Genomic DNA, 25,845 nt, shown 5'->3' with positions numbered 1-25,845 from the left:
TGTCAGTTATTTCACACTACACTATCTCTTGTCATTGTGCTATCTGCTCCAAGTGTCGAAATGTACGTCTAAATGGTTCAACGTCTCCGGCGCGACTGCCGCGAGTTCCATTCAACAGGCTGAAAGGATGTGGGCGGGGCAAGCGGGACGCGGCATCATTGGGCGAGCGAGCGGCCCGCAGCGATGGCCGCCGCATCACTTGGCCAATGAGCTGTGCGCGGACCGAACGCGCGTCCGTCCGGCCACCGGCGCGACGTTGCCAGCTCTCTACAAAAAAATACCAGATTCGACCTTCTTAGGACCCCCGTTTTTTTTTTGTTTGGCCGCGTTATCATTCGGGAACGTATACCCTTATCCGAGTTATGGTGTTCTATAGGTGGATTCATTGTGCAGTGCTCTAGTGTATTATGGTGTGGTCGGCGCCTTCGGGGGAAGTCTTGATAGACGTCGTTTCAAGGTATATTTGGATTGCATTGCTTCAAGCGTGAGATAGTGTCATGTGACGTGGCGGTGCCTGCCTCGTGCTCGATGACGTGTAATACTATCACCGGTGTAACGACATACGATATCTCCATGCGTGCAATTAGAATATTTTATAGCTAAAACATAAGTATAATGAAAACCTCACCTAGTTTCATTGGTAGAATCTGTTGTCGTATACTCAATACTAGTATCGAATTGGATCGAAACTCTCCTCGTAGGGTTCTGTCGCGAATATTTGGTAAGTTTTGCATAAGTTATATACCTAAACTCTTACTGGGAGCTTGTGTGTCTCTCACACAACACTGCTGTCTATTGAACCATACTCAACCATACCAAACGTTACCATATTAAACGTTTATGAAACTCTAAGAAGACAATTTCAAGATGACATGCATCGACTCTGCAACATAAATAGTAGTAATAATACCAGTCATAATTTATAACTACGTTACTTGTCTCGTACAAGGTATCGCCAAGTTGGGTATCGATTCCATACCTCTATTATGAGACGAGCTAATGGCTTATAGTTACTTGTTAACCAAAACTAGAAGTTGAACATTATGAGCTTTGTTAGGTGTGGACTGTAGTCTCGTATCGAATGGAAAGTTACCAACCCACGCAATATTATTGTAATTAATTGAGTTATATCCCATTAACTTAAAATATATCGTTTCAAAGGTGATTTTCTCTCGCATATATATGTATACATACACATCTTGTAGAAAGTTGTGTACAATTGAAACATCTGGATCGGAACTCGTTATTATTATTCCAATAATCTATACTTAATATTATAAATGTAAACGTAACTCGGTCTGTCTGTCAGTCTGTCTGTCGCTCTTTCACAAACCAATGAACCGATTTGACGAAATCTGGTGTGAAGCAAACTTGAACTGCAATCAAAGACATAGGCTACTTATTTGCCTTACACGTGACAACCAACCCCTAAAACGCGAGCGAAGCCGTGTGCGCCAACGAGTTTGAAATAAATCCAACTTTTTAAATTTATTAATTATTTTTAAGTATATACTTCGTATATAATAAAAGTTTAGCATTTCTTGATAAGTAAAATGTCTTACTTGTATGGTATTAGTAAACTTTGTGTTGTTAGTTGCTTTACTGTATAAAATAACCTTCAAATGCGTCTGCGGATATAAAATTAAATGTACCATTCACGAATAATAAGTGCCGTGTATTTCAGTTTAATCACTAGTTTGATATTTAGCGAAGTTCTCGAACATAAAATATGGGAAAATAATGGCCCGTACATAAACAGTTTAGTTCATAATAAACTTTTATTTAAGTTCATAGTCGCAGGCAACGACTAGTGCGTTAAATCTATGACGTAATGTCAATGACAAAAGAAAATAACAGTTTCATTTTAACGGATATAAAAAATAATTATTTTTACGAGTCGCGATTGCGATAGCTGTTTCCTCAAGGTCCTCGCTGATAAACGAAATCGTATGATACCGATCGACCTTGACCGCTGACTGACTGTCTTCGCTATACACTGTCGTGTATATAACATGAATTTATAGTAATTCTTATATATTTTAAAGATAAACGTATAATAGGTATTTCATAAGAAAGTTGTTATGATAATAATATAGCAGAATGTCTTTATGCGTTTTAATCTTTATTACGTATTAATATTTTACTGTGAATATTCCGACTTCTGAGAGCCGATATGGCTCAGTGGATTGAACACGTGGATATTAACCGAAGGTCACGAGTTCGTATTCGTGTAACCATCGGGTAAAGGGAAACATAGCGAGGAAACTTGAAATCAGATTCCGCCATATGTATGCACCAAGACTCATTGGAGCAGCGTGTTGAATAAAGTCCTCAACTTCTGCTTACGAAGAAAAGAGATCTTTGCTCTGCAATGGTCTCCCATTATAGGTAATGCAATGAAACTTCACGTGAAAACAATATTTACTCTAGCTATCCCAAAATTAATAAAAAATATTTCCGAATATTTTTTATGTAAATTATCCCCGTTAGTAAAAGCGCAAAACCTTTCCATGTTATGCTTTGTTCTGTTTTATAGGGTGAGCCAGTGTAATTACAAGGGACAGGGTGCACAATAATATCATATAGCGTCTTAGTTCTCATGGTCGATATTTAAGAAACGGTGCTTGCAATGTCTGTGTTAATGGGTATTAGGTGGTGAACTCACCATCGTGTTAGTAAATTGCCTTCCAAATATGTAGAAATACATTTTCTATAAGTTTATCACTAATAATAAACATTCCAAGTTATTAAGACACGCTTATCGCTCCTCGTGTAATCGGTGCAAAGTTTGTGAGTTCGATGACTCGGTTGGTCATTCGATAGTGTCATAATGCTATTTTACAATTTCTGTATTTACATGTAGGGTGTTTATGATATTAGATTTACATGGACTCGTCCTAAACGGAATCCGTGACCTAGATTAACTTGGAGTCCTAAACATTTAAATAGGTCGAAATAGGACGAGTCGAACTAATACAGAACAATAGGCAATAAAAAAGGACTTTTATTTAAAACTATTACATAAGACTAGTTGTCGCTCGCGGATTCGTTCTGGTTTTGGGTCGGTCGTCAGGTACCAGTTCAATTAAATTTATCTGACATGTATATCACTCGTATATCAAGCTCACCGAAAATGGTGTGAAAACATACCCCATGTTTGATAGCTTCTGACGTCATCAAGTACACGAGCAAACTTTTATTGCATCGCAGATAGTTTATTCAGGGTTATTAAACTCTGTCCTGGTTTTGATATAACATAGTATAGTCTTAGTAGTTATTTTATTTTGTAGCCTTTGACGGAACGTTTTGACCACCGAAGCGTAACATAATATGTCCATTGTCAAATGAAACAAAAATATTATACTAACTATAAAGGAATTTGATGCCTTTGTGCTATTGCGAAATAACGATTTTAGGTAAATAAAGGCCGGATTTCGTTATAACACAAAACGTACCTTTCGTCGTCACTTTTTAGATCAATTGTTATTTTTATTCTAAAAATGGTGATGATGTGAAAATGATGATGAAAAATCAGTTATTTTCTATTTTAATTTTTTATTTATAGAAAATTGTGCAGTAAACCACCCACTATGGACTCATCACTATGGAGGTCGTATTTAAAAAATAATAATTCGAATCTAGAAACTTCGTTAGTTATTCGTTAATGACTCAAGATCTAAACGATAACTCAAATACGCATTGTCAAAAAGAACATTACGCAAACAAGATAATTTATTTATAATCTAAAACATCGCCAGCATTCTTGCCACCATTCCGTGTCGTAATCTGTACACTTGTGCAGTCATAAATTGTGATCTGTGCTCTGTGTATTTACTCCTAAGTCGTATATAAGTATTTATAGTCTATACAAAATTATATTTAAAGGAAAAGTATATTTACAACTCTTGGTAGATCGCAATTTATACTAATTTATTTTCTCCTCTTGTACACAAGATTAATTTTATCGTGGCAGAAAGAGACAAAGCATCGGTTACTATCACTCTTTCATGTTTATTAATACTCTAGAGCTTATCTTAAAATGGCGCGTACGATATCTTCCATAGTATTAGATAAAATGTTCTACGGCTGCCAAATCCCTCTACGAACTCGGATCTCGGCTTCGGATCCCTTAAGCGATGCCCTTAATTCCATTACACTGAGAAATCTACATACCTACATGTTGTATGAATATATATTATCTATACGGATTTATTATATTGCTGAGTATACATGCGAATAGAAAATTATATAAGATCGTGAAATTTGAAAGGTCAATATAAGTATAAGTCTCTAAGTTTTAAAGCAATCGGATTGGAAAAAAAATACCAAATGTTATAAAAAGTTCGGTATCGAGTCTAGGATACATATTATATGTTTAACGCGTAAATGATCAAAAATATATTTTTAATATTTCTTAATTATTTACTTTCAATCGGCCGCTCTGTTTACTCTGCAGACGAGGTCACGGTGGCTTCCAACAGCTCGAACATGCATGATAAATTGGCAGATAAACGTAATAATTAATAACAAAATTTTAATATGCAAATACAGTACGTCTTAATCTTTGATTCATATTTATGGGGCTCTGAATGAAATTAATGTCCTTCGAACCAATACACTATAGAACTTTAGGGCTGGGACATCCTATGCCTTTTATGTGTATACGACAATGATGTAGATTAAGAGGATTTATCGACTGGCGAGCTCCCAAGGCGAAGGAAAACAGGGTTATAACTCTTCCAGCCCCTAGGCATAGTTGTTTTGATCAGCCCCCTGACCTAGTTCAGGAAACTTATATAATCGCTGCCAAACTGCTTCTTTAATGGATCGTGGATTATTTGAAGGATTGAAACCTTTAAACTTTTGCAGTTTAAAAGTAGTTCGAGCTTATTTCATACATTTCAGTTGTTCAGCTTCTGTTATTTTAGAGACTGTCTTCTAATATTGAAATGGCAATATAAACAATTATTGATTCCTACCTAAAATCTACAGAGTAAGATTTGGTTTAAATGTTTTATAATCACCAACTAGTGCTCACAAGAATAAAGGAGAATGGGTTTCTGATTGGATGATTCCTTTTATTTTGGATCAAGTACCAATCTTATTCGATGGGATTAAACAAAGACGATTATAAAATAAATTAGTTAAATATGTCACTGGTGTAACGTATACCATATAATATTATTCTCTTCATATATAAAAGCGACTGAAGTTGGAGCATATTGTACGTGACACCGAAGAAGTTCACGTCCAGTTTTGCGCCACATTCATGAACTTACGATGATTAATTAAAATTTTCCACGTGATAAAATGCACTTCAGTCTTAAATTAATGAAACTAATGAAATCAAGTGAAATAGCCGAGAAATAATCACTTAAGCAAATGTATCCCTCGACTCTGAACAATAGGACTTACCGTCACGTAATCCGAATGACCTAAGACCTAGATATCCACATAGTAGGTAATTGCCGCAATCAGACCTTTGGATCACGAGATTGGTAATGTCGTGTCTGTGAACTTTGGACGTCACGTTTTCTTTCATATGAATATAGGTAAACGCCGTGTATCTCTACGAGGTTTATAGGTGGAAATTCAATTCTTTACTTTTACCTGAGACTCACTGAAGGTATTAAAAGTTTCATCTGGATTTTTTTCGATTTAATTGACATTCCCAGTCGATGATAGAGCCCTTAGTAACGTTGAATTCTTCCAGTATTTCAAAATATATTTTCACCACATTTATCTTTGTTAAACCCAATAACACTGATTGGTCTTTGGAGTTAGAGAGCCATCGTAGTAAAAAAATTTGTTACAAAATCAATGTCTCCAAATTCCACGATTATGTCTTATTGTTTAAGCTGTGCGTGCTATTTTGTCACTCAAGACATTGATTTCAAAACTTATAAATTGACTAAAATCAAATGCCCTTTCATAAGTTTGCACTCTCTTCTAATATTGCTTTTAAGTTTATGTGATACCACATAAGTTGCAACTATATTCACACACACGTCAGACCGAACCACACACTAAGATTACCTTTCCAAACCAACATCCTCTCGGCAGAGGATAAAACACTATAATCTTTTTTCCGCAGACGGATGTGGTGTGCACATCCCAATTTCCCTTAATTATCAATCATCGATAATAATCTATTATTTCGACTTGAACGAATTGCGATATTTTTAACGAACTATTCTTATATATTTATCCCAAGAAGCTTTTCTAAAAGGCTGGACTCGACTCAATATTATTTTTAAAAACGTCAAATCGTTATCTACATAAATAACAGCTGTGATTGTTCAGCAGCAGCTCTTTAATATAAAAACGAGCGACATAAGCAGTGATTGTGGGAATTTGGAATCGCTTCAAGGATTTTCCGACTGGAGTGGCGAAATATATAAAATTTTATTTTAAAACACTATAAGAATTGGATGCTTTCACTGTCAGACTTTAGAAATGATTCGAAAAAGATTTCGCCTAGCTGCAAAAACTGAACGCATTAATAGCATATGAAACAAGGTATAAAAAATAATAGCGGTATTATATCCAAGGCATCTGAAAGGAAGTCCGGTGAGTCACCCGTGCATATCTGCGCGGCGACTGAAATGAGATCGTTTGAATGCGGCCACACCTGCGCCGGCGCACGTACTAAATGATAAAAATTTGCAATACTTTTACGTTTCTGATAACACATGCACGATAAGATTTGAAACTAAACCAGCTTAGTTACGTTATACATATTATTATAATTACTTAACACAATTTATTTATACGAAACTAATTTTGGGACGTAAATAAAATCATGATGAATTGCAACGTTGATGCGCAGACAGTATTCAAAAATAGAAAAAATAGGTCCAGCAGGAGTCCGTGTCGGAAATAAAACGAGCGACGACAAACGCGATGCGCGCGCGCAGTCAAGGACGGTGCGTGTGGGCGGTGCACGTGTTTATTAGCTTTATGGGGTTATTGGTACCATGGGGTTCGGTTTGAAGTAATAAAACTCGCTAAATCTGCATACTTTATAATATATTTATCATATTATTCATCAACGGTATACAATAGTATAGTATAGTTTTAATACTAATGTATGACTATTTCGTAGTCTTGTTTATGTATACAAAATATTAAAATATGCTTAATTCGAGTAGGTTCTTACAAGCTTTTTTGTATTGCCTTTTTATCACATTAATAAAACGTAAACCTGTTTGGAAAATAGGATAGAAGATTCCGTGAGGCACCGGAAATAAACTCGGTATTTACTCTTTTTCTTCGGATTACAAATTAATTTATTTTTGACAATTAAATGTAGTATATTATTATATTTAGTTGCGTTATAGTATGTGTCATAAATCAGGTGTCAAATGTATGCATAGAATTAAAATTGCTAATGATTAAATTCGATCGCTAAGGGCGCTATAGTTGATGAATTTTAGATAAATCCTTTGTAGCAATTTATGATGAGGCCATCTAATATATAAGTCAAAGACCAACCACTGATGTCGGGATAACACAGATAATAGTGTTCGATCTAGTCATGTGTCCCTGTGACCTTGATTGGCGAGATATTCCCTATTCAACAAGAATTTATTAAACTTATGTAGTGCACAATTGCATGAGTCATACTTCCTAAACGAGCCGATGGAGTCACTTTGCCAATTTTCTGGTATTTTTTTGTTCTTGCCCTAATTGGCACATAGCATTCCATTTGGCTATTTCATTCGACACAGAGAAAACTAACCTTAGTGCTATCAACACTGGGGTTTCGAGTAAAATATCGGAATTATTCATATCAGTGATTCTCTTGGCTCATGAGTTGTACATGTGTGTTATACACTCAAACATTCACATCGATTTCATACATTTATTATTTTGTACACTGTTTCGATGGAGTTGCCCTGGCCGTAGTCACGAGCTGACTGGGAGCTCGGTTCCTATGATTTCGACTGCTCGAGTTTTCCTCGATAGCATATATCTCCCTTTTATCGTGTTTATTTCTATTATCATTTTCAATTTCTATAAACTTTAATGGAGGTGCCTTTAATTTTATGAAATCGATGTATTATTTTGGTGTTTTTATTTATTTATTTTTACAAAAAACTTATCTAACATAACAGTAATCCAATGCGTTAGTTAAGTTGACTACCAAAACATTATTGTAATAATTCCTCAGTAAAATTTAACAATATAAATCAATTTATAAAATCCCATAACTGCTTAAAAATAATATCAATAATTCAGTGCCAAAATAGTAAAATAATCCAAAAAAAACAGTATTATTTTGGTGTTCTGCGTTTATAAAAAATTAAATCATCAATATAATTTTTTATGTCTCCCAATTTCATCTCGCATACTAAATAGCAGTAGTCGTTTGGTTTCTGTTTTGGTAAAGGTATAATCTCTTTTGTAACCCTAATATAATCTACACCCTGTGTTATTAACGTTTTAGAATAAATTTCTCGGTTTCTCTGCTTGCCACGCTGTGCTTAGTTATCGAATTAGGATACCTTTTGTGAATTGTAATAATATCGATAAGTTATCAAATAATTGTTAGACGAGACGGGCTTACTAATCTATAGTTAAATCATAAATTACTTTGAATAATAAGATTAAACCGAACGAGCGCAGTAGTTATTGTAATAAGTTTTATAGATCACTTGGAAAGTCTTCTATCTCCTCACTTTAATAATTAAATAAGGTTTAGCATTTCTAGTTAATCTTCGGAGACGGAACGCAGTGTTGCAACGTCTTAACGAGTTTGCGCTGTTGTCGTCGGATCGGACTCCAGGGAGTAGGAACGTGTTTCGGAAATTGGAAATGTATGCTACGGACGATCTAGATCTGGTTTATTCAACAAGTTATACACACTGTATACCGCATATCAAATTTAATCGTAATTTATGTTGCGTGCTACAAAATTCATAGAAATCGTTTGATGGATATTATTTATACCAGATATAGTTAGTCTGTCACGTATATATACACGATTGAATTACATAGTACGTGTAGGTACGGGCTTTATCGGAAAATGATTTCTGTACATGAAAAATAATTGTATATTGACTTAATGACAGATCAAAGGGAAGAAACCTTTTTTTTATAAAGTTCGATATTATTTAATTGTATTATCTTTTTTAGGGTTCAGCCTTAAATTTGATCACGATTTTTCTTATGTTATAGCTTTTCGAATAATAAATGTAACTTTTCCAAATTTTAGACCGTAGTATTTGTAATATATACGAGAAGCAAATAGTTGACATGTTAGGAGACAGATGTATCTTTGTTCGTCCTCAGCGCGGGATGTCTGTAGTTGTACAATACATAAACAATCAGTAGAAGATAAAGTGATTTACAAACACTGACCACTACAATATTTTTTTTTTTAATTCGCACGTCGGAAATAGTAAACAGAGCGATCCAATCCGCCTGATGTAATTGTTTGGCTTCGGACTTGAATTGGATTATTTGTATATTCCCAACATTTGTAATCTGATTGTGTCGACGACGCAAACCGCGAACGCAATATGGTGGACAGAACGGGATTCTAACGAGAAGAACCGGTAAGAAACTAATCAGTTACTTTCACTGAGACGAATGATTTCGATATTTACTTCTAGCGTTTTACTATATTAAATGTCTGAAAAAAACCATCATTTGCGTAAACGTTAATATTATTATAGAAATAATATTTTCTACTCGGAATCCTTTCGAAATCATAGTATGCAGCGTAGTTGTACCAAAAAACACCTAATTTTGTTCTTTTCAAGATTAATGTAATACTTGTACGAATGATATGGAATTTAAATGAAACGAAGTACATAGTTACTTAGTTGTAGTTATAGTAATTTTAAATTTATGAAATGGACGTAGCGTTGATAGCGCCGTGTTTCAAATTGTTACATATTAACACCGTCGTCGTGATTGTGTTTTTTAATTTTAATCGCTTCGCGCTAAAACTGCAGTAAAATTTTTTGTCCTCGAGTTCTTTATCTAATAAACTCTACCCAGTTATTTGTTCCCTAGGAGTAATAGAATTCCAACATAAACCGCCAACAACGTCTACGTCTTTGTTTCTTCTAAGAAGCCGTAATCGTGGAACTTAGTTGGAACATTACAGTGCATAGCCAAATGGACCCCTATGCTGGATTTAATGTCATAGGGATGTCCCCTAGATGGAATTTAGTAAATATATTATTATTTATATTATAATAGTGTTATATAATAATGACCTGCTGGGTAAACACTACAGCATAAGAAAATAACATTAATCCAAGGTATAATAGGTGGTATTTGTATATTTGCTAATTATTTGTTTATATATTTAATATGTCTGTTGTTTAAACGTTGTTTTTTTAATCTGTAATATACAATATTTTTAAGGCTAATCTATCCTCTGTTTAATTTTTTTTTTTCGCTGTCCAAGTTAAAGCTCCACGCTCCTCGGTTCATATAACAGGAGCTGATTAGACGCTTTAAATAAAATTACCATATTATATTATTTCAGTTATGACGCAAAGTTTACTTATAACATGATCTTAAAATGTATGAATTATAGGTTTTACGAAAGAGTCGATGTACAAATAACAATTGCTCGATAGTTCTATCTTAAACCATTTCTGATAATCTTATATCATCCCCCATAATGAAAGCTTTCCTATGAAATAAGTAATTGGAGTTATTTTCATTATTCCAGGACCACGGGAACAAAGTCACGTGCATTAGTTCGTATATGTATGTGTAATTAGACACAAAGGTGTAGCGGGTGTACCGAACACCGCCCCCTTTAAAAGCCCTGTGGCCTGGAAAGTAGAAATTCTATTCTCACATAAAGGCTGAAGGAAAGACTATTTTTGTATATAGGGTCTTTTCCCGACTGTTGTTCTAACAAGATATTTATTTTGTAATTTAAATAAAACGAGTTGTACTTTTATCTTTCATTACGAGATCTGTCGTCTATGTAAAACTTAATCAATTTGGTAATAACTTTTTAATTTTTACTACAATAACTTCAATTGCTTGTCGAATTTGTTAATTAACACAAAAAAATATATATTTTAATTCTGTATCTAATTGTAATCTGATGTCCTATCACCTATAGGTTTGATACAAAATATGCAATCCAAAAAAATTAGTTGATAATATAAGTAACTAGTTATTGCCCGCGGCTTCGCTTGCCATTTAGTAAGTAGTGGGTTGTCGGCTGTTACACATAAAAAGTAAGTCCTTCCTTGAGATCGAAGTAGGTCTCATACCTAATTTCATCAAACTCGGTTCAGTGGTTTGGTAATGAAACAGCCTCAGACAGACGGACAGAGTTAGTATTACATTTATAATATCAGTATTGATTTAGTAAACTCAGAACACGCTGCTAGTCAAAAGTGTGTACTCACCATTATATATGTATAATGATATATAAGAGGAATTAAACTTGTCCATTCAGCTTGTCCTACATTTGAAACAATAGATAATAAAAACCACTCACACAAATGTTAATGGCAGTTATATGACAAATGAAATTAATTTCAAGTTACGACTTTATATTTAATTACATTGTTTTTCGATTGATAAAACACTAGTTGATGCTCGGAATGCGTCGCAAAGCCTGTTTAAATTGTTTTGTAAGCAATTATGTGATGCGACTCGCGCACCACCTTTCGTGTGTGTCGGAAAATATCAATAACAACTTTAAACAGGTTTAAAAGACGATCAAGTTAGACACCCCATTGGCCTCTAAAAATGACAATAAAGATGGATGGTTCATTCCATAGAAAATTCTGCCGAGTTGAACAATAAAATACATAAATATAATATTGTATGTCAGGCGTTATGTACCAAATGTCCTTTTATATACTCCCAAAAAGGTGTATGGAATATTTATTATGTTCGGTTGAGTAGTTAAGATGAGAAAGCGTAACAAACGAACTCACTTTACCATTTGTAATATTAGTATATAAGGGATGTCGGACACAAAGGAAAAAATATAAAAAAGTTTTTTCTTTCGTTTCCAGGAACTCCATTAGATATAGTAAATTAATTTAAATACCTATAAAATCAAATGCAATATCATTTATGAGGTATGTTATGCTATCTTATTGCGTTTTATTGTACGCGTCATTTCCTGTAACACATAAATATTATCAAAATGACGTTTTTATGTTTGTGTTCGTGAGTAATCTCTCATCAGTGTGTGTGTAGTATTCATCTACATACCTACATACTCGATAAATATGCTCCGTAATGATTAATTTCTGTTTTTGTTTTAAAACCAGCATAATTATATAGGTTATACTTTAAGTAACCAATTTCTGCTGTATTGGTCATTATAATTTGTGTTTTCTTAATGAATGTTATTTATAGAAGAGTTATCAAATTATAAATGCCTATTTCATGGGCGAGAATTGCATCTCATTAAGTATATTTCACGAGATTGATTGATGGTTATGGTTACTGCTCGGCTCCTGTGGCGTAAAGTTATACTACCTCTAATATAAATATATAACTAAAAATGCTATCTAAGGCACAAACATTATATTTATTCATGGACAGCCATATAGAAAACCAGTTGAAATATCGGTTTTTATGGAATTATTTATATTGGATGTCTTCGGAAATACATGTAAATTATCTGCAGCTTCTGAGAATGTCGATTAAAATAGAAAGCGTGTCATCGTCATAAAGATTAGCAAAAAATATATCGTGCAGTTTCTATTTGCAGCGATTATTCGGTTCAATGTGCACTAGATTTAAAATTTACTAAATTTCGGAAAACATAAGATACACGTACTACAAGAAGCCTTGTACAAAAGACGAAACGAAAAGTAAATAAGCGTATGAAATATCTATTATAGTATAAATGATAATGCAAATTCTTAAAGCGACATCGTTCCATTCTTTCACAAAGATCGCGAAACACTTTAAAAACAAATATTCATAATAGATTAATGTGAGAGTATAAATGGACAACAAAAGTCATCAAACGAGACGCGATACTTGTACCGACAATCTATAGTTCTATGCGTTCACTACATCGTAGAGTGAGTGACCTTCGCGAGCGACGGGCTGGCAACAGCGTACAACCACAGCTATACCTACACCATATATACTGAATCAACAAAGTTGTTATACGAGCGACGTAGCTTAGCACGATGACCCGTTCCGCCATTCTGTGACGCATCGCTCGGTAGATGTAAAACGTCGTTACTCACGACGCGATCCGATCGATTTACGGCGTTGTACCAAATTATTAAGATTCAATTTCGCTCGGCCAACGTTACGCTTTGAGTGGTTCAGTATTGAATGCGGGCTGGGAAAGTGTTGTATTTATTTTTGTTCGCAGTCAGACACAAGTGCAGTATTCCGAGAAACGAGTGAAACACTCCCTGCATTTTACTGCAACCCCGCTGTTTATTCATTTCTCAGTTTGTATGACACTGTGAGGGCTAACACTTCATAATTAAAGCCTACGACTAGATACGAGTGGTCCGTCTTATCCGTATTTCCTTAAAACGAAGTCTGTACGTTCGAGTAAAGCTTGGGGTTAAATACATAAACTAAAGTTCTTTGAAATATCGGCTAACCTCGTATGAGAGTTTTCCTTACGCTATTTTTGGGACATCACGTTCTTTGATGTCATAGTGTTATACGAGCGAACTCCTAAAGGAAGTCGTAACCGTTAAGACGTGTAGACATACAGTAAAAATAAATTGAATGAAATGGAAAAAAGTTAAACTTACACATCGTGTTTAATTATAAATTAATTATTTTATCTCACTGAATCTGGACTTGTGAAAAGCTGTTTTCTGTATACACCATTGCAACTTTTACAAGCTTTAACTCAACTTCACATGTTTGTATATTTTATATATGTGGATCTTGTTATTGAATTTAAAACCAGTTCCAAAAAACCGATTTAGCTGAAAATTACCCACAAATTTTGGTGATGGTTACAATTGAAACAAGTTCCATAAATTTTATTCGTATTACGGACAGAGATTACAAAAACTTGTTTCCGAATATATATATTTTTTTCTAATACGAATTAGTTGATACTTAACAGTCTGATCTTAATGATAAGTTCATTAATAATATGATAATTTATCATCGATAGTACATTTCAATTCACGATCTAGCACCATTTTTCAGATGGAACTTGATTCACTCGATCGTCTCGCTATTTAACAAAAAACTGTCGAAGAAATAGTTGATTAAACTAGGTACCGTTTTACAATAAAATTGCTTGAATGTTATAAAACTAAAAAAAGTAAAACGATTCCAAAGGGAAGCAATTCTTTACCGATTTATCTCGACTGTAATAAAATTTCAATGAAGGCCACTAGCATACATATTCTATGGGTGAATATAGTTCGTAGCTTGAACGGTCTTGAATATTGTCACTTAGCGCCTTGAAAGCTGGAACATTTAAAATTCAATCGCTTTTTGTTTTGTCAGTTTTTGGGTCGCTAACGGTACGTCGACGCAATCCACGAACATTTTATTTGCAACATTTTTAAACTTCGTGTTTCCGCTGTATGGTAAATATTCCATTGTTTTATTCAGTTAACTAAACAAAGTATTTAGTTTTGCTGTATTGTATTTATACGGTATATATTTTTTTTTATTAAATGTAAATCAGAATTAAAGAATAAAACTGAGAAAGTTTTTAGATATCTTTATGAATCAGTGTTATTTATGATTCAGTGAAAGATTATCCTTTTGTGAAATAAATATTATTTAAAATTATAGTAGGTGCGGTATTGCCGAAGAAACCTTCACTACGTGAACTGTATGTTACACAAATCACATTAAATTAATCTTAGATCCCTGTTTTGCGGATTTAGATAATGAAATAAAATTATTATTGATAATAATTTACAGCTCACTTTAATTTTCACACATTAATACAAATGAGGTGTGTTACGCAATTTGTTTTCGCAAAAGTTCCAACGATAGCGCTGTATACACATACGTGTGCGTGTCTCATTTCACATTTTTGATGACCACAACGTGTTAGTTCTCATGAGTCACGAGTCACGATCCGTCATCTGAAACCGGAGTATCAAAATTGTCTCGATCCTTTCTTAGACCACTTACCTTGTTAAAATTGCCCAGTCGAACATCGAAAATTCTCGTGAACTAATCCGAAATTCACCGCAAAACGTTCGTGAATTCTCAGAAAGTGATAAGCGACGTTGTCTATACTAAATAATTGTGACATTTAAAGAATGCGCGCATCAAAATAACGTAACATCGTAAGTCGGTTTATCTCTGTTTTTATTTAACGAGTGAGTGAGTGTATTTGGAAAGAGTTATTACCTTATAGCACCACAGATATCAGATGCAATTTAGATTTCTTTAACAACAATTATGAGGTCCGCATTTCTTGTAGGTGTTGTCATACTTTACAGTCTGTTGAAATCATCAGGCGCTCGATCGTTGAGGAACCATTGGGGTATTACTTTCGCATTTATAATATTAGTGTAGATGCATCAACAACGTTTGATATTTTTTATATTTAAACTTAATATTTTTATTATATTGTCATATATGAAACAATATTATATATATTTGACAACATCACATACATTACTCTGATCCCAATGTAAGTAGCTAAAGCACTTGTTAAGGAAAATCAGAAGTAACGACAGTACCACAAACACCCAGATCCAAGGCAACTTTGGGATCTTAAAATCTAGTTTATAGTATAGTCACTTCTTGTTTTGTGGTTTTTTAATTTTTCTCCAAACGTTAACATCAAATTATTTATAATTACGGTACAAATTTAATTATTCCAATAATTTTAATCACTAAGTAATGCACTTTGCATTTTATATAATTTATACTTATAAATAACCATAATCTGAAATTAGTTTCTTTTTAAGCGTTAACAATATTGAATGACGTTGTCTTGAGCGCACCGTTCAATCCCTCCTTGTGTGTTGTCTCCTATAGCCTATTTCAATGGCAGGAGGAGCATCGATAAACAAACCTTATATTCGCATAGTCCATGAGAATTGCGAATAGCTCTGCTATATTATACACTACAAAGGTTACTTGTTTAATATCTTTATCTGTAATAGAACGCTATTCCACTTATATCCACTTTAAAATTACTTCCAAAGTTCCGATAATAACATCGCAAACATTAAAGACGTATTTTTTTCACGAATCTATAATGGAAAATCAAATATTATCACAAGTCTCGGCAAATGTCGTCATGTCAATTCAAGGTCAACGCTGTTTATTTGTCTTTACTCCTCATGCCATTGGAATAAGCTATATCCACATGTAACAGTAGTGAAATATAATGTATTTTTTATGGTATAGGATGGCGAACGAGCATATGGGGCACCTGATGGTAAGTGGTCACCACCACCCACAGACAATGGGGCTGTAAGATATATTAACCATTCCTAACATCGCCAATGCGCCACCAACCTTGGGAACTAAGATGTTATGTCCCTTGTGCCTGTAGTTACACTGGCTCACTCTTCCTTCAAACCGGAACACAACAATACTGAGTACTGCTGTTTGGCGGTAGAATATCTGAGTGGGTGGTACTTACCCAGACGTTCTTGCACAAATCCCCACCACCAAGTAAATTTAAAATTTGATACAAGTAATTCCATAAAAAGGAAAAAAGACTAGTTTTCTGTTTAAGCAATTTAATGAACAAGAGATAGAATAGAGGGAGACGGACACATTTCCATTGCTCGATTGAATTAATGATAATTAAAAGGTCCAGGTGATACAAATATATGGGGTGATATATAAATATTTTAACCCACTGATATCTCCATACCTACAATTGATTTATGTTACTATTTCAACTGAATGTGTCCACAAATCCTCTGTATTGAACTAATCTTCGGTTAATCCTAGCTGTTGTAAGGTTTTATTTGTGGCATTGCTTTGACATACCGCAATTTTTATATTCGGTCGAATGAATAATTTCTTTCTGAGGCATATAACAAACACATTTTAATATTTTACATTAAAATATTAAAAGAGGTTTTTTACTTCTATATTTATTGTGATTTGAACTAGTATTATATTTTATTGCATTTGCAAGCATGCAACTTGTAAAGCTGTTTTTCGCGACTTATTTAAAATTCGTTAAAAAATTCAACGTTGTTTAAAAATAAATGTCTGTTTGCCTGTAGGTGCTTTTAATGGAACTTGAATATTAACGTCGCTTACGTGACGGGCAGTATACTAACGGGTATAGCGTACACAGGTATCAGTACTGAGACCGAAAGCAACATTTGCGATAGACATACGTATTAAAAACCATTTATATGTATATATATGGCCATACTTTTTAACATATTATATTAAACCCGGAAAATAAACAATATCATAAATGGGAAGATATTTTCCGCGTACTTCGCTCGGTATTGTCAATATTAGTTCGCTGGTCGTGCGTCATGTGTCTTCTGATAATATTTAAAATGCATAGAGGCGCGGTCACTGACCGACTATGGGCATAATTATACCGACAGGTAATGAATTCAACTTATTTATATTGTCAAATATGTTAATTCAATCAAAAAAATAATGGTTTGTACTACGTCTGCAATATGTATTTATTATGTTAAAATAAATAATTAACATATTAATTTTAATTACAAAAGATATATGTATATCCTGTTTCTTATTCCATGATGTATTTAAATCTATGCAATTTGGCATAACAGTGTGACGAACACACGATTAAAACCGAGTCAAATTAAAACGTGCATTAGTAATTGCTTTGTAAAAATATAAATAACAAACGTCCATCTTTACTAACCATCTGTTACTCGATACGATGAATGCATTACACATTCGTCGTAATTGTATAAAAATGAGTTCAATTTGACATTGAAATAACTCGTTTTATCGGTTATCGTAATAGCTGTGAGTCACAGGTGACCTCTGTTGAACGCTGCACCCTCCGATCGGTTCCCGGTCGGTCAGGTTGCGATCACTTTCGACGTCACGTTTACGACTGAGGTTATCACCTTTATTTAGAAATATAGATTTTTTTTTATGTTCTTGTTTGACCTTGAAATATGAAAAATTATATCATACAATAGATCTAGTCTAAGATTAATAAAATATTAGGCCATTTTATTGTCAGTGCCTAAAGCAACAATTTGTTAATGTCCCAATGGTGGGCAACGGCCTCCTTTATTTTTGCGGAGTGAGTCCGTACCTACGACAGTCGAATTAGTATTTAAATAGCTTATAGTATATAGTAGGTACAATAAAATAAGAGTATCATATTACCATGGATAGCAACCCTATGCTCGGACGAAGAGCGTGACGGCTCTATATAAAAGACACAGAACATTTAAATGACGTAGTGATTATTATTAGCCGTCATGCTTAATTGCTTCTATAGTGTAACAATATATAATAATGTACCATACATTCATATATGTACAAAAGGCGAGATAAGCCCATTGATAGAATACGCTAAGCCACCTACATGGGTAGGAAAGCAAATTCCTAGAGGATGAAGCTCATCGTACATTTTAACAGCAAAGCATTTTCTGTATTTTAGATAAGTTAAGATATAAGTAAAGTACATTAGATCGGTGCTTGCTTAACGCTGAAATGCAGGGCTTATTATGTAAAATGATTTAGATTCTTCATTTGATTGATTTGATTTCTTTATTTGTCCTCTAGTGTTTTTATAATTACATTATCGTTGTGTGGTTTTGATTTTTAAAATAGAATCATCATACATCAACTCAGTGTCACAACAGCCGACTACGGTAGCTTTTCAATGTATTGATCTATCAATCACAAAAGCGCCTCAACTACGCGTTTCGTGACAGGAAACCGTACACCAGCGAAAGCTTTCTCAAAGCGAGCTGGCGTCATGTAGGCGGCCGCCCGAGAAGACTGCTAAATTCTTTTTTCGTAGTGTTTACACACTGCCGACCCCAATTATAGTTACACTTTGATGTAATGGTTTAAATATATAACATTAGTACTACATTGTAGGTATATTACTCAACATAAGATTTTATATGTAATGCATTTGTTTAACGCAAGACCTATAAGCTACTTGTACCTATGTATCATAAAGTATAAACATACAATCACCAAAATGTCTATGACAAAACGTGTACCTATGACTTCGTGAAAGTTCCATACAAATCGAACATGTAATTTTCGCGCGTACGCGTTAAAAATAAATCAACAAATCTCACCTCTCTATAACATTAGTGAGATCGCAGATAACACTGTGACCGTGAAACAAACTGAAACAGGCCGTTCTATATATAGATAATCTGTTCGTCCGGTTATTCACTCCATGTTTACGATTAATTTGATTCAAATACGTTCCCGCTGCATTCATCTTCACTGATCTTTGTACGTGATCTTTAATGTTATTATTTTAACCGACTGCGGAGAAAACAGACTGGAATTACATTCAGGCTATTTGTTTTGTATGTCCGTGCTCACATCGAATGTGAACGGTTGAGTTTATTTTGATATTTAAGATGCGTATACAGGGTTGTGTAATTTATTAGATTTTGGAAACAATTTCATACATTTACAAATCAATTTTCATTTTGTGTTATTAATAGATACGTATACTAAATATTTGTTAGAATCGCCAACGCCAACCCATCGTGCAATTGCTGTATCTGGTGCGTTAATTTCGGGAAGTTCTCTTTGCTTCATCTTCAATGTCTACGACACCAATATATTTAGCTGAAGTGGCGTTGTTTCACTCCGTTGTTACTTACGTACATATATATAATACATAGAGTTTTATTGCACGCGACCGGAAGCGCATGTTTACATGGAGTCACTACACTCATCATTAAAACCGAATACGTGCCAACGGATAGTTTGTTTATGAGTAAACACGCTCCGAAATAATTTATTGATAGTAATATGCCGAATTAAGATATAAAATTATCATATACTTGTCATGTTTCACGTATATAGTGTAGTTTTATTTATGGTAGAAATAAATGAAGTGTATTTATTGATTGCTATTGTAAGAAGTTTACAATGTCAAACTAAGAGTTTAATGAATGCCTTTATGATATTGGGATGAGATGGAACAGTGGAACACTTTGATCTTAACCACAGATCACGGGATCAAATTCGGGCAAGCAGCACGTATATAATTCGCGTTTGGTTGGTCTATTACTACCATACATGAATTTTAGCATACCTGTACAAGTTAATGTTTTTAATTGTTATCAGTGACCTTGACCGAAACCCGCTAGTCGCAACATACCTTCTACGTGACTTCATTAATTTGAAAAGCACGTTATTAAGAAAAAGAAAGTCGTGTGTTAAAATTATTATTATATTTAATTAATTAAATACATACGTAATAACTTTCCTGTGTCAAAATTGACAAATTAAAAATATAATGTTTTATATTATAAATAAAATTCCTCATTTTTAACGTCAGTTAAGATGACACAGCCTTAAGTGATATAACGGCGTGCTTCGCAGTTTGTATTAGCGGCCATTAGCACGTCTTCTAGAAATTTCTATTTGAACTTAGGGTCGCTGCAATCGTTTAAAATTAAAGTATGTCCATCTTAGTTTATAATCACGACTACGTATGTATGTTCTTTTTTTTGGATTGTCATACATACATACACACGTAGTCGAGAAAATATCGAAACGCTATTTGTTCGTTAAAATCACAGTCATGAACTAAACCGTCATGAGTAAGAGGAAAATAAAATATTGTTTTTTTACTTTCATATATTTAATAATTAAAATGATAGCTACATATTAACAAAATATAATATTCGAAATGGCTTGCTTAAAACGTAAAGTTCAGATTAATAAATAATCGATTTTCAAAATGGAAAACACGAAAAACAAACAGCTACATAACTATTATAACTTTTACTTTCATAGGTAAAGCTTTCCGGTAACGTTACGTCACAGCCCACAGATAACACAGACTGTACACATTGGTTCTCGGAATCATGAAATCGAATTTACAACTCATCTGATTGGCGGTTTTAAGTGGATTGCTTTTGTTTTGTACATTTTATAGGTCAGGCTTTTAAACTGGGTTATTAGTCGAATGGAGCCTTCAACGATATTATAGTTTTATTTTAACTGTGACAAATTGAAACTTTATATTGATTGACATGCATTTTAAAGATATACAAATGAGTTGGGATTTCCTTTTTTTATTATGAGGGTGTTCATAATATATATTATTATTACAATTGGTTTAAAAGTTAGGGTTAAAAATAAAAACTCAGCACCCATTTTGAATATCTTAAAACGCATTAAACGATTGGATTTCAAATGTATCATATAATATATATATATATTATATGATACATTTGAAATCCAAAAAATTAACAAGACATATCAATAAATTGTACTTTTTTAAACATATGCCGATGTAGCCGATCCCTTTTTAATAAAATATATTTACATTTTACATTAAAAGCGATTTGATAAAAAAATATTTAATACTTAAATTACAACACAATATCTCCTAAAATATGAATAAAGTTGTCTCAATAATGTTGGTAGTTTTTGCTCTCGACATTTTAATTTTCCTCCATCATGTAAACCCACTAATTGCCAAAGGTTCGTTAACTCTGACTCACGGTAGCCAGCATTTGAGTCATCGACTGCTATTTGTATAGGGTTGACAACATTTAATTTCTGATCGACAGTATATATATTTGTCATTACATTTAACTATGAAGTTACAGTTTTTCATTATCAAAATAAACAAATAAATGTTTTTGTAATGGTTTAAGAGGCTTTATATTATAATATAACTATGTAAAAAGTTTATTTTTAACAGTTTCACCCTTTTTTATTTAGACTAATGACGTGATAACAATGTATTTCATGTTCTTGTATAAGAAATAGTTAAAACCAATAATTTATCTCAAACCATGTAACCATTCGACTAAATAAACAGTTCAGTTGAAGTTTAGAAAGTGATGTGATAAGAACGTTGACGTGATAAATACGTTTAACAATATACCTATCAAAGGTATATTGTTAAACGTATTTGTAAACAATAACAATATAGTACCTAATCACTTGAATGATTTAGTTTAATCATTGATGATATTAGGCAACCCTACGTCTGACGGATCAATTAGTTACAATGGAAACTTTGTATACAATAGCTATTAGCAACAATACCAATACTGAGGCAGTAAAAATAAATCTTTCATATAGTCATTACATGAATCACATTAGGTTTGAAAACAAAACACAACCACTTTTTACCAAAGTTGACCGTCGGCGCAGCATGTCTTTTTCTTCCATACTTCCCTATCTGACGTCTTTCACAAGTAACATTCTTTCCAGCCATATCATCTTTCACATAATCCTCCAATCACCAAGCTTTTTATTGGTCGTCCCCTTCCTCTATTGTTATATATTTTATCAAAGTTGACCATGATCACTAAATTGCCAAAGATGCTTAGTGGATTCATTCTTCTCTTTCTGTCATCATTTCTACATTCGGAAAAAGATAACATAGTATTTCTTAACTAATTATCCCCCAAAGGAAATTTATGATGGGACAAGACGTATGTGTTTTTTTTTATAATGAGACTATTAAACGTGGTACATGTAATAGTCATAAATACTCGTGTACCACATTACATTAGTAAAACCTTTTTCGTCAGAAACGTTTCAAATAAAAACGTTGCACTCAATTTGGATCTTGAAATTTGACCCTCATGACTTTATTTGAAGCAAAACAGATCACAAACAGTGAGTTAGGGAAGCTTAAAAATAATTAATTTTCTTGTAATTAATATTTTTTAATACATTTCAATGAGATCGTGCCAGTGAAAGTGCGCCTCTAGTAATCTAGTTGTACTCTAAGGTTACGGTATACTGAACTGCGCCAAACATGATGTTATGTTTGTTTTCGTGCCGACTTTAGTGAAATTGATGATCATACTTAGATCATAGATGCTTTTAAATTGCCAATTCAACCTAGAGCACTTGGTGGTAGGGCTTTGTGCAAGCCCGTCTGGGTAGGTACCACCCACTCATCAGATATTCTACCGCCAAATAACGTACTCTGTATTGTTGCGTTCCGGTTAAAAGGGTGAGTGAGCCAGTGTAATCACATTTGGTGGAGGTTGGTGGCGCATAGGTGATGTAAGGAATGGTTAATATCTCTTACAGCGCCTTTGTCTATGGGCGGTGGTGACCACTTACCATCAGGTGGCCCATATGCTCGTCCGCCAACCAATGCCATAAAAAAAAAAAACTAGGGTTCTTCAATAAAATAATATAGGCCAATATAAACTATACTATGTATACTTCTTTACTATATAGAATTATAAATGCGAAAGCAACTGTGTCTGTCTGTTTGTTACTCTTCCGTTGCCAAACCACTGATCCTAATTTGATTAAATTGGGTACAAAGCTAACTCGAACTAGGAAGACATACTTTTTATACATACAGCCAAGCCGCGGGCGAACTTTGGGACATAACATCTTAGTTCCCAAGGTTGGTGGCGCATAGGAATGGTTAATATTTCTTACAGCGCCTTTGTCTATGGGCGGTGGTGACCACTTACCATCAGGTGGCCCATATGCTCGTCCGCCAACCAATGCCATAAAAAAAACATATACTTCTTTTATATTTTATGGAATTCTATTAAAGAATAATTATTATTTCCCTAACTTAACAAGGAAAATTAGGAGTACCTAAGCCGTTTACCGTTATTATTAAGGGGCTTATTGTCACCAGGAAAATAATACTGTTATAGTTTTAAACGGTGACTCAGTACTCAGTAGATTACTCAGGTGGCACGTTTATTGTAATTAGGATTAGTCATAGTCTATATTTATAAAAGATATTTATGTCCTTAGGAATTGTCATTATGAACTATATAATTTTTTTTCCTTTATAATCCTTTATAATTGTAATGAATTTCATATAAAATTTTTAATAACTTGAAAGAACTAATTTTTTCTTTATTTTTCTGATCAGTCGCGGCGACCTCCATATTTTAAATGCTAATTACTATATCAATAAAGAGTTTATTCAATTTTTAACAAAGATGAAAATGATGAAATCAACACCTAGTTAATTTGATTTCTTTATGTTGTCAAATCAAAGAAATTAGTAAATAGTCGTTATAGAAATGACAATGTGTTTTATAAAAAATCTGCTACATTACCCCAATGTGGAGCCTGTGCAACTGTCAAACTACCTACTAAAGTCAGCGCTTACCGTGAAGATAATAGTAATACCTGTAACCAAATTATCTTTAAACATATAACTTTTACATTAAAACAGCAGCTGCAAAGCGCTTTAAAAACCATAATATGAGCTGTAACTCCGAATCAGGGTCATTTTGTATTCTGTGATATATAGGCATAAAGCGTAACTTATCACCGGCGAATATTTATCGTTAATTGATTGAGACATGGACCCATTATGTTAATGTATCAGTCAATTAGTGTTAAAATCTTGACCTTGAACAGATTATTTCGTAGTAACCGCTAGGTAAATAAGGGAAACTATTAATGCCGCCTCGATTCCGAATGATTCTGTAACTAAAAATAACAATTAGTGGAACGATTATTTGAATAATTATATAATCGCTAATTTCATTTATGGATTCTCTGGTACAGTGGCAGCGATACTGTATTTAATACTGATGACTATTCATTTCGATTCCGAGATGTTTAATTTATCCGTAAATAAATATTTTTAGCGAGTAAATAAAACGTTTTTAGTAACTTATTCATTCTGAAGGCTATATTTAAAGAGGCTTCACGATGAAACCAAATTATAGTTCTATGACATAGTAAGATTTTAACTTAATTATTATATTTGCACTTACACAACTAGAATTGTTGCAAGTATTTAGATATACCTATATTAGCGAATACGAGACTGTTTTTAAGTACGTTATTAGTTATGTTAAGATATTCGTATAAATGGAGTTAGTAATGTTTCGTTTCCGTTTCAGGCCCGGGCAGAGTGAGCACGGGCACGGGGCGCTGGCGTACGGCGGCAAGCAGGCGGGCGTGGCGCCGGCGAGGCCCGCCGCGCCCTACGCGCCGCCCTACTCGCCCGCACAGCTGCGTCTGCACCAGCCAGGGTATGGATCCGCTGCGTTGTCATACAGGTGTGTATATCATTTGCATACTGTTTTAATATCAAAAAGAACACAAAGAAGGTTTTAATTTTCAACAATTTCAACAATACAATAAATACTTCCAACTCTTTTCTTCTCTCCACTTCAGTAAACCACACTTATAGACGTTAGGCACAAACCTAAGCCTAAATTTGGGTGACATGTTTAAGTTTATCAAGTGGTCACTGAATTGTTGTGTAGAAATTATTTTTCTTAATTATACTTTAAAAAAATGGTGTAAATTATTGATATGAATAATTATATAATACCGAATAGATAAGATAAGGATTGGTGAAAAAATATTGGTAATGCACGTGCAGTTCTTATTAACACATTATATGATGTACAAGGATAAACCTCATCTATTGGAGTAGAATACAAAAAAGGCATTTACGATTTTCCTTTGGATGAAGCTGGGCTATGTTGGACTCCCTGGTGCCGAGCGCCCCGTAATACCCACTATAAGCTAACGGTACCCTCTCCGTCTCTTTGGGGGCGCCACGGCTTATCCTAGTTAAATCCGATTCCCCGCGCAAAATGAACCATTCTTCCTGCCACCCTCTATCATCAGAGGCAATAGGACAGGAAGTTTAACTAACAATTCTACCGTGGTGCAGTGATTAGAACTTGTGCATCTTAACCGATGATTGCGGGTTCAACCCAGAAAAGCAGCACTGAATTTTCATTTGCTTAATTTGTGCTTATAATTCATTTTGTAAAA

General features: G+C 33.8%; 1 protein-coding gene across 5 annotated transcripts in view; it reads left to right on the top strand.

Moving 5' to 3' along the window:
* The window catches only part of LOC125071855, a 110,905-nt gene that overhangs the window by 49,111 nt on the left and 35,949 nt on the right, over window positions 1-25,845 (top strand). For 4 of the 5 annotated variants that reach the window (XM_047682261.1, XM_047682262.1, XM_047682260.1 and 1 more), the window contains exons 1-2: window positions 214-457; window positions 24,957-25,115. In XM_047682261.1, coding sequence (XP_047538217.1) covers window positions 408-457; window positions 24,957-25,115 — 209 coding nt within the window. In that variant the 5' untranslated portion in view covers window positions 214-407. Of the gene's footprint in view, window positions 1-213; window positions 458-24,956; window positions 25,116-25,845 lie in introns of those variants that run through there. The other variant, XM_047682263.1, reaches the window with a different exon arrangement.

The sequence above is a fragment of the Vanessa atalanta genome, chromosome 20, assembly GCF_905147765.1.
Source record: "Vanessa atalanta chromosome 20, ilVanAtal1.2, whole genome shotgun sequence".
Taxonomy (NCBI): domain Eukaryota; kingdom Metazoa; phylum Arthropoda; class Insecta; order Lepidoptera; family Nymphalidae; genus Vanessa; species Vanessa atalanta.
This window is presented reverse-complemented; position numbering and strand designations above follow the sequence as displayed.